Source organism: Azolla caroliniana, unplaced genomic scaffold, assembly GCF_043228905.1.
Source record: "Azolla caroliniana isolate FFs.n. ecotype wild unplaced genomic scaffold, voAzoCaro1.0.p SCAF_4, whole genome shotgun sequence".
Taxonomy (NCBI): Eukaryota; Viridiplantae; Streptophyta; class Polypodiopsida; order Salviniales; family Salviniaceae; genus Azolla; species Azolla caroliniana.
In genome coordinates this window covers 3,777,670-3,791,602 of record NW_028230439.1, presented here as the reverse complement: position 1 = coordinate 3,791,602, position 13,933 = coordinate 3,777,670, and the positions used below count along the sequence as shown (strand labels likewise).

Sequence of the window (13,933 nt, the reverse complement as noted above, 5' to 3'; positions counted from 1 at the left end):
TCCAATGGCTTTTCATCCCCATTCCTTCTTTCGTTTTCAAGATTGATTCGACTAGAGAGACAACGAGTGGACATAATTCGTCACATTCAACATGGTTCCATGTCCTCGTGGATTGTTTTTTCTCATATAGCGCTATTAAACTTCACTTTGTTTGTTTGGTTTGAACAATGCCATTATTGAGTGTCCTTCTTTTCTCCCGTCATTTCCTTTGTAGTGATCTCAATACAAGAATCACCATGATGTTATTGCATCCACATATGAATGCTTTTTAACTCTTATGGCCCTCTTGGTCCATACATTGACCCATGAACTCCATGCACATGTTAAAGTGCTTGGCCAAGCCTAATCCATATGGAGTATCATGTCATATCCATTCATAATAGATGTCTTTATCATTACTTACGGCTTACTATGAAGATCCTTCCTACCATCTTCCAATTATATAAAAAATAGTGACATAATTTACTAGTTCTCCCATCACTAAAACTTATTAATCACATCACGCCACCTCTTACTCTTCTTTTGTCTCTACAAATCCTTCCAACTTTAAAACTTGTCAATCACAAAACTCATCCATTTACTCTAGTTTTGAATCGGGTTTCCCTAGAGAAGCAATTCTTAAGGGTTGTTACCAAGTCTTAGAGGGGGGGGGGGGGGTCATTTTCCTCACTTCCCAATAACAATGACCACATCAAAACACACCTAATCACTACATCAACTAAGAAATATGTTCTATCTTAATTAAATAAGTAATTTCTAGATAAGAAACATATGGCGTGTCTCAATTAAAGAAATAATTGCTAAGTAAAAAATTTGCATTTCTCAATTAATTAATGTGCAAATGCTACATGAAAGAAAGTGCCTATTTGTTGATGGAAATGGGTGAGAGCAAGGGGCAAAAGGTGGCTTTAAAGGCATGTTTCATGTGCGAACTCTAAGCCTTTTTATACAAGATGGAAGCTCTAAAAAAACCCTGTGATGTTACTGCCACCTAATAAATAGGTTTTCCACACAAATTTTACATGAGCTTGCTTCTTGTATATACATTTGGACGACGACCAACGTTCTAGATTTGGAAATGATACACCCATAGGGAACATGCGCTTTTTTTATAAGAACGCGTAGGGACACATCATGCAAATTAAGTGAACCCTCAGTTGACAAACTCGAGCTAATCATCCAAATCTTCATAAATCTGCGGTTTCCAACTTCTTAGGTGAGCCATTGTGACAAGAAATTCGTGAAAGGATCGTGTAATCGATGAAGCTTCGAATAGTTAGCGAGATAGTCTGCAAGGTAAATTGGCCAATGGAGCCCCGATTAACTAGAGAGATATTGAAATGAGCGGGGCAACAAGTCAAAACCCTAAACCCTAAACCCTAAACCCTAAGCCCTAAATGAGTAACTCAATCACGATGTGGGCCTTGGGGGTAGGCAAAAAATGTTGGGAGGGGCATTTTTTGGGAATTAGTTAAAAGTCAAGGGGGGGGGGGGGGCATTTTCCTATAATTCGAAAAAGTGGTAATGGCTTCTTCTGAGTAAATGGCTGTCTGTTTCTTCCCTCTTTCAGTAGACTGTATGTAGCCTCTCATGGAAAGCTCCGTCTTCTCTGCTGTCGTTCTCACAGTTCTTTGGCTTCTCTGTCCCTGTTCTTCGGCTTCCTACTCTCCATATGGGAAGCCTTTACGCCTCTCGTCTATTCGATCCCTGACCTTTTCTAAAGGAAAAGATACAACATATCGCAGATCTTCTCCTATCAAACAGCTCCTCTGCGAGACAGGCTGCCATTTACACGATCCTGGTGAGGTTTCACCAAATTTATGTCTTTACTATTATTATTATTAAAATTTTCCATTGATAGCATAGTGGGAACCTTGTTTTTGCCGTCCTATCTCTTAGGTTAACAAAACTGAGAGCTTGAGAGCTATCAAGTGTTGATTACTTATGCTAAATTTGTTATTAATTAGGTTCTTGAGAAATTTTCTAAGTTTCCAAAATTTGATATATGAACAGTTTCTCTATGTATATAAATCTCATATAAATTTTATTTTATTTAGAGAAACATATACATTTTTCACTATATTTGGTAAGGGAAAAAAAGGTTTTCTAGAGGCAGGTTTTCATATTATTAGCCAGTAAAAATACGCTTTTATTAAGCATCAGCTCTGAATAATCTTGCAATCATCGAAGATGATATGGATTCACTACAGGAACACAAAGATTTTTTGGCATAAATCCGAGGAAGGTTGAAAATTAGTTTCGCTTGTATAGATCTACCTATGATAATCCATAGCAGCCGAAAGTAGACAGGGGAAGAATACCAAGGTAATGTTTTGTAATGCATCAACGTAGGACTGGAACGGTACTATTTTGTATCATCATTATCAAATCTTGTTATTCACTCCTATTTTTTAAGGAATGTTTATATGATGCTTGACTGTTACTTATTGTCTATTTATCCGTGTTATTGTTTATTAACTGTTGTTATTCAGTTCCAAATAAACTAACATCTTTTATACTTGTTCAAAGTTTTACATTTTCTCGATTGGTGATATCTGGTAGCATTTGGTACATTTGTTTGTGAGTGTGATTAACTTTCATGACAAACATGGCTTGTGTAGTTCACAGATGAAGTGTGGTGCAAAAATATCCAGTCAATAGGTAAGAATGTGTTCTGGCAGTGTGAAGCAAACTTACCATCACATGTTTCCCTCAAAGATCCAAAAGTAAACTGTGAGGTGATTCTAAAATTTAATTTCCATCATCACGTTGTTTTCCATATATAGCCAGTTCACTTGGGGATTGATATTGGTGAACTAATATTCTCCAGGGATATGACTCAAAAGAAGATGAAGATGTTTTAGAGGGGAGTTGTGGTCTTAAATACACACTAGTTCAAGCTGGTATGTGAATTTGCCCATTTTCATTTTTATCTCGATAACTTAGTGGTACATATATCACATCATTTAGGTCATTGTCAGTAATGTTTGGAATAAATGTAGTTCTCCATTCTGGAGTTACAAATTTGTGACAAGTGGAATGAAACATAGTTAAATTTCATGCAATGCACTCTTATAATTCAGAGCGATGATTTAAAGCTGTTTTAAGATTTTTCGTTCAACATTATAACTTATAATTCCAGGAGATCCTTGAAGTTCTGAACTGAAATTTATGCTAAAACAGGTTCTGAGAAAAGCTCTGGATATCTGCGGTGGTTGCTTTTGATAACAATCTTGTTGGTATCATTGTATGCTTTTAGTACGACATGGAATGGAAGAGGAACATAAATTATCTTGGGATATTTACTTTTTTACTGACATGTTATGATGTTTGAATGTTCATTTCCTTAACTGTATTGAATGTGAGAAAATAGTAAGATATCACATTTCTGAGTACAAGCCTTCTATGTCCATCTTCTCAGCTGTTTAGGGACTAATTGTGTATGTACGATGAACAATTGAATTTCTAATTTAAACTTGTGTTCTCATGAAGTAGGGAATAATCTAATGCGAAATAGATCCTTCATACATAATCAAGGTCATACAAACTGAGTTGGCCATCAATATTTGAATCGTGGTATTTTAATTATTTTCATAAAAAATTGTAGTAAGTAGGCTGAAATGATCATGGCTGTAACGTGGTGATAAAGTTAGAATATGAAGCGCAGAGAACTTTTCTGTAGGTTGACTAAATTGAAGCATTGTTGGTATATGGCTTTTCAACACCCTAGTCTTTTGACGATGTTGCATCTAATGGGGATTGTAATGAGTGTGTTTTGAACGGACAAACACAGAAATTGAATGTTAAATTATGATTTGAAATGTAACATAATGAAGCTTTATCTATATACACAAACATAAATTTGGAGTTTTGGGTTACCAATGTGAAATGATGATAATAGTTTGAGAATGATGTATTATGACTCTTTACGAGTACTCAAATAGCTGCTTTAGGCGTGTAGATGTGGCACTAATTTCCCACACAATCATCCAATATATAACCATCACCTATGCATGTGCCTTTCGAGGCTGTTGCCAACAAATATTCAACATACACCTAAATGTGAATGAGTTGACTTTCTCTAGTTTTACACCATGGTGATCCATGGACACCTAAATCTATTGAGAAAAATGTATTGTAATAGCCGCCTTACAAGTTTAGTGTTTAAGCATGTCCCTATTTTTTCTTCCAATTTTATGCATACGTGTTTTGAGGCCTGAATGTGAACGAGCCGCCAGTTTGTGACGCATGGACACTTAAACTGTGCTAATGTCCCAATGTCTAAACCGATTGCCCAATGGTGTAGACACATCATTGAGTGGGCATGCCAAACTGAACACATGTCTTGGTGGTGAGAATGTCCTTACGAATGAAGCGGAGCAAGGACTCTATGCATATGATGAGCCATTCATTCATTCATGGCTCATCATGTCTTCATTCATTCATTCATTCATTCATATTAATCAGGAAGAGAGAGGGTTGTGTGTGTGGGAGAGAAGGCTATTTTTATAAATTTGTCTTACATGGAGATGATATCTACAAAAATGGACTCACAGTGTTAGCAGAGTCGGGCTATGGCGGAGGAAGCTCCTCCTCCTCCTCCTCCTCCTCCTGATTCGACTGATCATCTGCCTCCTCTTTCCTCATTATCCAACGAATCTCAAACACCTGAAGATCATGAAAACAGCACATCTGCACCATTCTCATCCTCATCTCCATCACCTTCTTCTTCGTTGGATGTGTTGTTGTTGTCTGATACCCAAGCTCAGAGAGACGCAGAGGAACTCCGCCAACAATCCTTTGTATGTTCTGAAACAGATCCTACGCCTTCAGGAGCTAAGGAAGATGAAACCTCCGTACCTGATGCAGATTCACAGAAAATGAACAGGAAACCTCCTCTTGAAGATGTGGCAAGAGGAATAGCCTGTATCATGGGTCCGGTTATGAACAACTTCGACGCAGGTGTTGAGGGTTGTTTAAAAAGCCAGAGCATTTTGGCTAGTAGCATTGATCGGCTCACTAGAGGTACCTTCCTTCCTTCTTCTTGGATTTGCCTAAACTTTCTACACTTTATTTTCTGCTAAATGTGGTGAAATGTTCGTTTGGCGACATGGTTCCATAAAGGTGCATGGGGGATTGGGGGGGAGAAAGAGATTATTGTAGCTCGGTTTGTAAGGTTCTCGTCTGGCAGAGGTCAGAAGGTCGTGCATTCAACCCATACATTCTGCTGTGGCATATAGGAAAGTAGTAGTGGTGATGAGATTTTAATCCAAAGTGCATGGGCCGGTGAAAACTTGGGTTACCACTAACTATTAGGGCTGTGTCCTAGTAGTAAGATTGTCCAGCAGACAGCAGAAGGTTGTGTGTTCGACATTACATTGTAGCTGCATTGAGTAAACGTCGTGCAATTAGTGAGTTTGAACCTGCATGTATGGGTGGTTAAAGACTTATCTTACTGTTGAGATACAACGCTAATATAAGAGAGGTGATGATATATTTATGTCTTATGGTTCAACATTAGTTTTATTTTGCATTTTAAAGAGAAATTAGAATAAAGTCTCACACCCTTTCTGTATTTTAATAAATTTTAATAGCAGTAGTTTCTTAAACCTAATAGCAGTAATCTTGAAATTTGATGGATATTAAGGATTTAAAGTGAGTTATCCTCTCAAAATGAAATGTAGAAGTCAACAAAATTTCCATGATCATAAGAGATAGTTTTTCAATCTAAACCTGCTAGAAAAGAGAGAGAGAGAGAAAGAACGGAATGATATATTAACTTCTAGAGGCCAAAATTGGTTTGTGAGACAAATCATGATTACAAATATGGGTGAATTCATGTTATCTATACTAAAACAAAAATAAAAGGTCAAGGTACTTATCCATGTTGTCAAATAACCATACTTTAGCATATGGCTTTTGGAAGTTTGCTTGGTGGCACAGTCATTTGAGCAGGGCTAGAGTATCATAGCCTTGAATGAGTTGATCTTTGGTGTCTTGGGTCATGGAGAAGTGCTCATTTGTGCTTGTAAATGTGACTCATAGATATACATAAGAATTGATTGCTTCAACTTACCCTCGTGATAGGGTGAATAAACCTTCTCGACTAATCGGCATGGATGTGTGCAAGATCATGGTCTCAAGCTTTCCTAGATTTATTGTGAGTGTTGTTTTGTGGTAAGTATCGGGCAGGACATTGAGGTGATGTTGCAAACCTATATGAGAGTTAGAGACCACGATTATGTCATTAACAATCAACGTCATGTAAGGATGTGGTCGGTAGTATTGAAGGCCCTCCAAAATCCTGCTTGTCTTGAGGCTTATATTTCTTAGATAAATAGATAGATTCTATTTTTGTCTTTAATAGTCAAATATAACCTATGAGACAAAAATATAATGTTTTTATGTAATACATGTGAATGTGAGTAGTGACTCTTGATGTTCAAGAACATTACTAATGAATGTCACAATTGAGAGTGCACACTATGATTGCGAGAGAAATTAGTGAAAGGTGGGTTGGGTTGAAGATGCGTGGAAAGCGTAGTCGAATGTGATCATAGGCAGAGCATTGTATCAAAATGTGGTGTTCCCCAATTTGTTTAGGGCAAAGTGTGCATAGTCAAGTAGTCTCATCACTTGTGCCCTAACATCTCGTCTCACATCAAAGTGAGTATGAATTTAGTTGTGTGGAAGCAATGGTTTGGATAGTGGATTACTGAATGGGCTCTAACATGTATCAACAGGTGTTGTTTCCCTATTTGGCAAAAAATATGATTTTGTAGTTACGTGCAGCATATGGAGTATAATGCATGAAGTGTATTCCACGTTTTCCCCATGTTATATACATTGGTGTTGCAAAAAGTCCTTGTTCACATAGGAGTCTATCGATGCATCATGAAACAAGTGTGTTGCATCCCATCTTCCAAACCATTTTTTTATCTCTTGCATCCAATTGCAACAGAAAATTTTGTTTTCATGTGTCTTTTGGATCTTTTCACTTGCTTCCATGTGATTTGAGGAAGTTGATGTGAGGGACTTTTTTGAACCTTAAGCATGAACACAACAACGCTTTGTATGGCCATGAGTCTTAGCGGGAAGTTATCCAATCTCAAGAAGTAGACGGGCATATGACATTTGTTTCTTGACTTGGAGAAACTTCATTAAGGAAATGCTTTTGAACATTTTCAAACTCTTTCAAAGTGAACCTCGGGACTTCAGGATGTCACCATCACATACTTTCACCCTAGAGAGAAGCACAATGTCACTACAATGTTGAAAAAGCATTTCTTGAGAACCCAAATTATATTTCTCTACCATTGCTCTCTTTCGTGCGTATAAGTTGTGGGTAGCACATTCAAAACATCTATGTTTTGAGGGAACGTCGAGGCCAAGGTATTTAAAACTTTCCACGGTTTCAAGTGGCACTTTATTGTACATAATGTGTGGTTTAGCCTTATTTTGGCTCTTTACAAGCATTATCTTCCTTTCAGAGCTATCGATGTAACAAAATGTGAATATCAAAACTCGAACCTGTAACCGTTAAACAAGAGTCTTACACTCAAACCATCACACCCACTTATTTTAATTAACAAATTTTTAATTCAAATTATTATTATTTAGAGTAACGTGGCATTGAACACAATGGATGACTGCCGAATGGCATGCATATATGCCAAGTGGCACACAACATATATGCCAAGTGGCGATCATGGGTGATTTTATGAATGCTATATAAGTGGAAGATCTACTTGGTGCTGAACCATTTTGGTTCAACGCAAGTCTTCAGCACCCTTGTCATCTTGGTCTTTGGGTAATCCAATTCTTGTATTCTTGTTTTGTTATTATCTTCTTTTCTTTGAAACCGACATCTTCTTGAAGCTTTGGTCATGACAATCGACACTTAGCTTAGTATGCATGCGAAAGTCCTCCAATTGCTTTTGTGTATCTTTGAAAGAATTTGCAAAGAGCACATCTTATGTGTATAGCAAAAGTGTGATGTCTACATTCCCAATGGCAACTTCATTAATGCCTTCTTCCTTTACCCAATATACTAGTGGAGAGAGAGAGAAAGATTATATTATCGTCTTCAGAGGTCAAATATGACCTATGAGACCAAAAATATTACATTTCTTGTAATACATGTGAAAGTGAGTATCAACCCTCGATATTCAAGAACTTTACCAATAAATGTTGTAATTGAGAGTGCACAATGTGGTTGTGAGAGAAATTCGTGCAAGGATTGGGCTTGGTCGAAGATATGTGGAAAGCATGGTCATGATCAAAGGCGAAGCATTGTATTGGAGTGTTATACTCAGACTCTTGAACTTGTTTAGGGCAAAGTGTGCATAGTTGACCATTCTCATCACTTGTGCCCCAACGCCCTTGTCGCACATCGCAATGCATGTGAGCTAAGTCGCATGGAAACAATCGATAGAAAAGTTGCCATATCATTAGGTGTTTTTATTTTGAGCCATATGTAGCATTTATGTTCTTCATTTCTTATGATCAACACACATTTCTCTATTTCCTTCGTAATTTAACATGCCACTCCTTATTGTCCTCTTCATTGTCTTAGATTTTCTGCTCATATCAAAGAGTGTACATTATAGTTTCCTAAACCTTGATTCCTTTGAGCATCATGCTCCCATGTTTTAACAAGTGTGATATCCGAGTTATCGGTGAACTTCTCTATGCTGAATCCTGGATTGCATGGATATCCATTACAATTCTAAAAGCATTGAGAGAGAGAGAGAGAGAGAGAGAGAGAGAGAGAGAGAGAGAGAGAGAGATTTGAAGTTTTCAGAGCTTGATAAACTGTTGGAAGATGCTCCTCTTCCATTTGCAATGCAACATGCGACTAAGCTTTCTAGTGTACGAAGTCGTGTTGCTTCTCTTAGTGCTAGTTTGCGGATTGTCCAGAAACGAATGGAAAACATTGACAGATTGTTAGCTGGATATGGTAACATCATCTTATTTCTCATAGAAAAAAATGCAGAGGATGATTTTATGACCAACATGATTGGGTTAACCAATATCTTTATTTGTGTGCTACAGCCACCAAAAGTCAACAGATGAAGATACAGCCAGCAACTCATGTCCCCTCAACCACGGTTACGGAGCTCTTTATTGATGTACAGGAGGTTGAAAAAGATATGTTTGGTACACTATTTCCTGAGAATCGACATAATGAGATTAGCAGGGAAGCCAGTAACAGTACCAATGATACACAATCACAAGAGTTAGATGATAAAAATGAGTCAACTTTGGAGAATATCCAGTTTGATAGTAATCAGGGTACAATAGATTATTTGGAACCTGCTGAAGCAAGTAATGTCACGAAGAGTATAGAACCAGAATGATGGAACTAGACACTGTATTTGAGAAAGCAAGTGAGCATGAAAGGTTTACTGTATCTTTCTTAATGTGCCAGTGCAAGATGAAATGATTGTTGTTTGTCTTGTGATTTTATTTTGAGTTACAAAAATAATCTAGATCATTATCTTGTCATCCTTGAAATGGTTTGAACTTGCAAGGAGCTGAAATTGATTCTTTTTACTGTTGATATGATGTAACCAGCATGGACAATTAGATAACACAGTTATTTGTTAGTAGTAGCCAAAATTGCATTTATTTGCTGTCTTCTACAAAACAGCAATGTAGAAATTTTAAACTTCAACATTTATAAGTTATCCAGCATGTGTAGAGCAAATCTTTGTTTTCCTTGGTATAGAATGATGATGCATTTTATTCTAAGACATGGTTTTCTTTGTCGGTCATAATGTGTTGTCATTTTAGATGGATTTTCATATGTAGAATATTGTGATGGGTTTTCTTGTCTCCCTTCATTTTTCACCGACTTATTTACTTTTTCTTTGTTTTGATTCCTTGAGTTTTAAAGATGAACTCACGAGGTTGCAATCAGCATGAAGCAAATTCTGGTATTGAACATGTTAGATCCAAAGAAGACACAACATTCTGAGCATTGTCCCCCCAAGAGCCTGTATGTTTTTTTCTGAAGCCCAAATCTGAAAAGTTGTATTGAGCCTTTCAATGACATTATAATCAATTGCACTTTGCATGTAATGCCTTGTGATTCCCAAAGAAGGGACACATGTTTAACTTCCATCTTGATCTATCTAGTAGAGAGATTGGAATTTTTGCTACATATCACCTTTGCACCGTCTCATGCATTCTCAAAGCAGTGTATGACTATTACCTCTCTCTATTTCTAGCAAGTAAAGATAGCAATGAATGGAGAGATATTTCCTTTGCCTTAAAATGTCAATGGAATGAAAGGTAGCTGTCATGGTCAAAGTCATGACTCTTCTCCTCGAGCTCACATGCATCTCCTTGGTAGTTACATCGACATCCCTATGAGGATGTGACCCCATCAATCCCTCTCATTGTTTGAGTCCCAGATTCACATTGTCATCTCCCCTACATGTTCGAAGTTCCTAGCCCGCATAAATCGTCACACATGGTTGTCCACCTGTGATCCGGAAAGGAGAATCATGGTGATGGTAATGAATGAGGCGAGCATCATCATGATAGAAATGGGTTTTGCAACTAGAAGTTGTGTTGGTTGTTTGTATCCATAAAGTTCCCCATTGTGACACCGTGTTGTTTTGATTAGTGTATCAATGTGCAACATCGTTCAGATTATGATAGATTGATATTGATACCCTCATTCTTGTATGTGACGGTGTAATTATTGGCACTCTTTAGGATAGCCATCAAATGCAATGTCTAATAATACAACCTTACCCTAATAATTCGAAGTCCATCCAGCATACATTGCCCTGTAGACTCTTGTTTTAATTTCAAATGATCACATTGTTAAAACTAATTAGATAGGAAAACTAATAAATGTTACATAGCATATATATCATAAATTTGTGGAGTTATAAAGGAAACACATGAGTACTTTGCTCACACTATCCAAACTACCATCTATATATAAGAGATATAATGTGCATGCCCAATCAACCCTTGAATTGGATAGTATTTTCTATAAACATTGTTATGTAGAAGATTTGGAATTCCACGTTTCTTGTAGATTATAAATATGTAGGATACACAAATTGATGCAAATAAAATCAAACTTAATTATAGATAGAATTTAATATTCTACCCATCTAGTCAAGAACTTAATATTCAAAAGCTTTGAAGAATCCAAATATTTTGGCTATCTAATTAAGAACTTAATGTCCAAGTGTCTTGTAGATTATACATATGTAGGATACAAAACTTTGATGCAAATTAATTGAAGAATCCAATATTTTGCCAACCTAATCAAGAACTTAATTTCCAAGAGGTTTAAAGAATCCAAATATTTTGCCCATCTAATAAAGAACATAATCACCAAAAGCTTATGTATGGGTACATTATCCTATAGGAAGTGTACATTGGGGGGACCATCTTGAAACATTAAACAAGAAAGTATCATGTACATTATATCAACAAAGACACCCATAAGCTTTGAACCCACAACCTTGGATTTGATGCAAATTGTCTTGTTTTGATGTTGAGAATTAGGATATATTCTTGACAAACTTTTGAACCAATGGAAACGAATATCGTTTTGATCCAAAGTCTAAAGCAAGACCTGTCCAAAGGAGGATATGAACAAATGAAAGAAAAAATAAAGATATATGGAAATGGAGTTTTGTTTGAGAATTAGTCTCGATGACCAATAAAATATGTAGATCGGCAAAATGATTTTAAAAACATTTAGCAAAATATCAAATTAAAATGTACGTTCTATCATCACGGTCGTGACAAGATTCAAACCCATAACCTTTGGATCCATTGCACTACAAAATCTTATATTTGTAAGAATAAAGTTTGCATTACACTTGAACCAATATTACATTGTGGAATTGACAAAGGTGAATGTGCACACGATGTCAATTGGTGTGCTCAAGACCAAAGAAGACTATGTAGATAGTCACCACATGAGGCTACATTGGTCAAGGGTGACAATGGAGACCCTGGTGAGGATCAAGGATTTCAAAGAGTGAGTGGTCGCTTGACCATGGATCCATGATTAATTTAATGTCCATGGACTTCTAAAAGGAAGGGAAGTGACGAATCAACATGAAGCACAATTAGAACATTAGAGTAGTGTCTCGAGCATCCAAAGAGCTACAGGGGGCTTGCCCAAATGTATGGGTGATGGTAGGGGATGTAGAGATTGACCAACACTGAGTCCTCGTTCAAGAGATATGCTCTCACTCAGTCATCTTGGGCGAATCATACACTGCATCGGCTCGCATGGAGATGAAGGTGCTTGTCAATGGGCCCACCTACATGAGAGTCAAGACACAAGACAAAAGGAATTCGGTCCAATTCAATGGGTCCAGTCCACCTATACGAGAGTCAAGAACCAAGACAAAAGGAATTTGGTCTAATTCAATGGGTCCACCTACGTGAGAGTCAAGAGTCAAGACAAAAGGAATTCGATCCAATTCCTTATGGCTAGACCCAACCATGAGTGCAATAAAGATTCCCTCAAGGGCGAAAGGTGGAAGCACTTTTGATGTAGGGTATTAAAGTGTGGGACTAGAATAGTCAAGGCTGCAAACTAACTCCCCAAAAAATTTGTAAAATTAGCAAGAATAATAGGAAACAAATTTGGTTTTCCGAAACAAAGTATAAATTCTCTAGCATAGACGATAGAGTTAGATGGTAGAGATAGGCCTTTGGGCAAAAAGATATGTAGGGTATCCTAAACAATGTACTATATTAAATGATGAAGATATCGTAGGCGGTGCCATGGAGACGGTCTTGTTCAATGACACTCTCGGTGAGATGGAGAAAATACTCGCTTTTGCCTTTAATGAGAACTCACTTTACATGTACACCACTATCAAAGGGCTTGGGTGGTTTATTGAAGACAATTGGTCGAAGTACACACGAAGTACAAGACTGTGGATAAGGTGAAGCATTTGGCTACTCCATTGTTAGAGGAGCTGGCAACGAATAAAGGGAGTAGCAACCAATCCTAGCTTACAGGACCCGGGGGGCATAGGACATTAGTTCACCGACGAGACACGATTCCTATTCTCAATGAAAAGTCAAAATTCAAAAGGATGCTTGAAAGATACTAAAAGGCTTTCACCTTTTCCCGAATTAGATATGCCGCGTAGACCACAATCATCCTCTTCAACAAACCATACAATGTCACATAACTTTGACCACAACAGGATTCGATCCCACAACATTCGGATCCGATTTCCTAAACATGCTAATCCATTGGACTATCACGATTATACGCATGCATGTGCTACTTGAGGAGGACCACGACGGTCTTGGAGCATGGAGTCGAAAGGACGGAAGGTACATTGAAGATTCACCCTTGTCAAAGAAAGGTTCTAATCAGACGTTGGCTCTGGTCAAACTTGGTCAAATGTTGGCAGTTGTCGGACATTGTCACTCGTTGGAAATTGGCACTCGTTGGACAAGACAAAATGTTGGCAAAAAGGTACAAGGGATATCTTATAAAGTGATAAGAGATAAACTACCACAATTTTGGTGGTTTAATACAAAACGATCATATGATACGATTAGAGCACAAAATGAAAACGAACAAAAAAAGGGGGGAAGAGGGAGTAAGGAGACTCCGGTGAAGGCGATTCAAGTGAGCCATCGTGACCACGACTATGATTGTTGGATACGACGCCCGGACGATGGTGTTGTGTTCCCTTGTTGCTTTGTTCTCCCTTCAATGACCCGAGTGTGAAGTAGCCCACACTTCTCTTGAAATCGTCATTGTGTAAGTTATCCATCGTGGAGAAGATGATCGAACCTCTGAAGTAGTCGTAAGTAGGTAAACCCGAAAGTCAAAGAAGAACCCCTAAAATAAACCCCATGACAAGAAGAATAGACCAAAACCTCCCTAGACCGAAAATTTAGAAGGAGATGAAATGAGGAA

General features: G+C 37.5%; 2 protein-coding genes across 2 annotated transcripts; both read left to right on the top strand.

Moving 5' to 3' along the window:
- The first annotated feature begins 1,560 nt into the window (after nucleotides 1-1,560).
- Nucleotides 1,561-3,392, top strand: LOC147864860 (uncharacterized). Its single transcript, XM_087317724.1, has 4 exons — nucleotides 1,561-1,801; nucleotides 2,629-2,738; nucleotides 2,831-2,903; nucleotides 3,184-3,392. The coding sequence occupies exons 1-4, from the start codon at nucleotides 1,591-1,593 to the stop codon at nucleotides 3,285-3,287; spliced, it is 498 nt and encodes a 165-aa protein (XP_087173850.1). The 5' UTR covers nucleotides 1,561-1,590; the 3' UTR covers nucleotides 3,288-3,392.
- A 1,147-nt stretch (nucleotides 3,393-4,539) lies between these two features.
- On the top strand, nucleotides 4,540-9,500 carry LOC147864859 (SNARE-associated protein-like protein). Its single transcript, XM_087319034.1, has 3 exons — nucleotides 4,540-5,025; nucleotides 8,804-8,959; nucleotides 9,055-9,500. The coding sequence occupies exons 1-3, from the start codon at nucleotides 4,575-4,577 to the stop codon at nucleotides 9,357-9,359; spliced, it is 912 nt and encodes a 303-aa protein (XP_087175160.1). The 5' UTR covers nucleotides 4,540-4,574; the 3' UTR covers nucleotides 9,360-9,500.
- The last annotated feature ends 4,433 nt before the right edge of the window (nucleotides 9,501-13,933 follow it).

Excerpts from the sequence above, each read along its gene's own strand:
- LOC147864860 (XM_087317724.1), top strand. The coding sequence starts at position 1,591 with ATGGAAAGCTCCGTCTTCTCTGCTGTCGTTCTCACAGTTCTTTGGCTT. Across the intron at positions 2,739-2,830 it reads ATCCAAAAGTAAACTGTGAG|GGATATGACTCAAAAGAAGA; the intron begins GTGATTCTAAAA and ends AATATTCTCCAG. Across the intron at positions 2,904-3,183 it reads ATACACACTAGTTCAAGCTG|GTTCTGAGAAAAGCTCTGGA; the intron begins GTATGTGAATTT and ends ATGCTAAAACAG.
- LOC147864859 (XM_087319034.1), top strand. The coding sequence starts at position 4,575 with ATGGCGGAGGAAGCTCCTCCTCCTCCTCCTCCTCCTCCTGATTCGACT. Across the intron at positions 5,026-8,803 it reads CATTGATCGGCTCACTAGAG|AGCTTGATAAACTGTTGGAA; the intron begins GTACCTTCCTTC and ends TGAAGTTTTCAG. Across the intron at positions 8,960-9,054 it reads CAGATTGTTAGCTGGATATG|CCACCAAAAGTCAACAGATG; the intron begins GTAACATCATCT and ends TGTGTGCTACAG.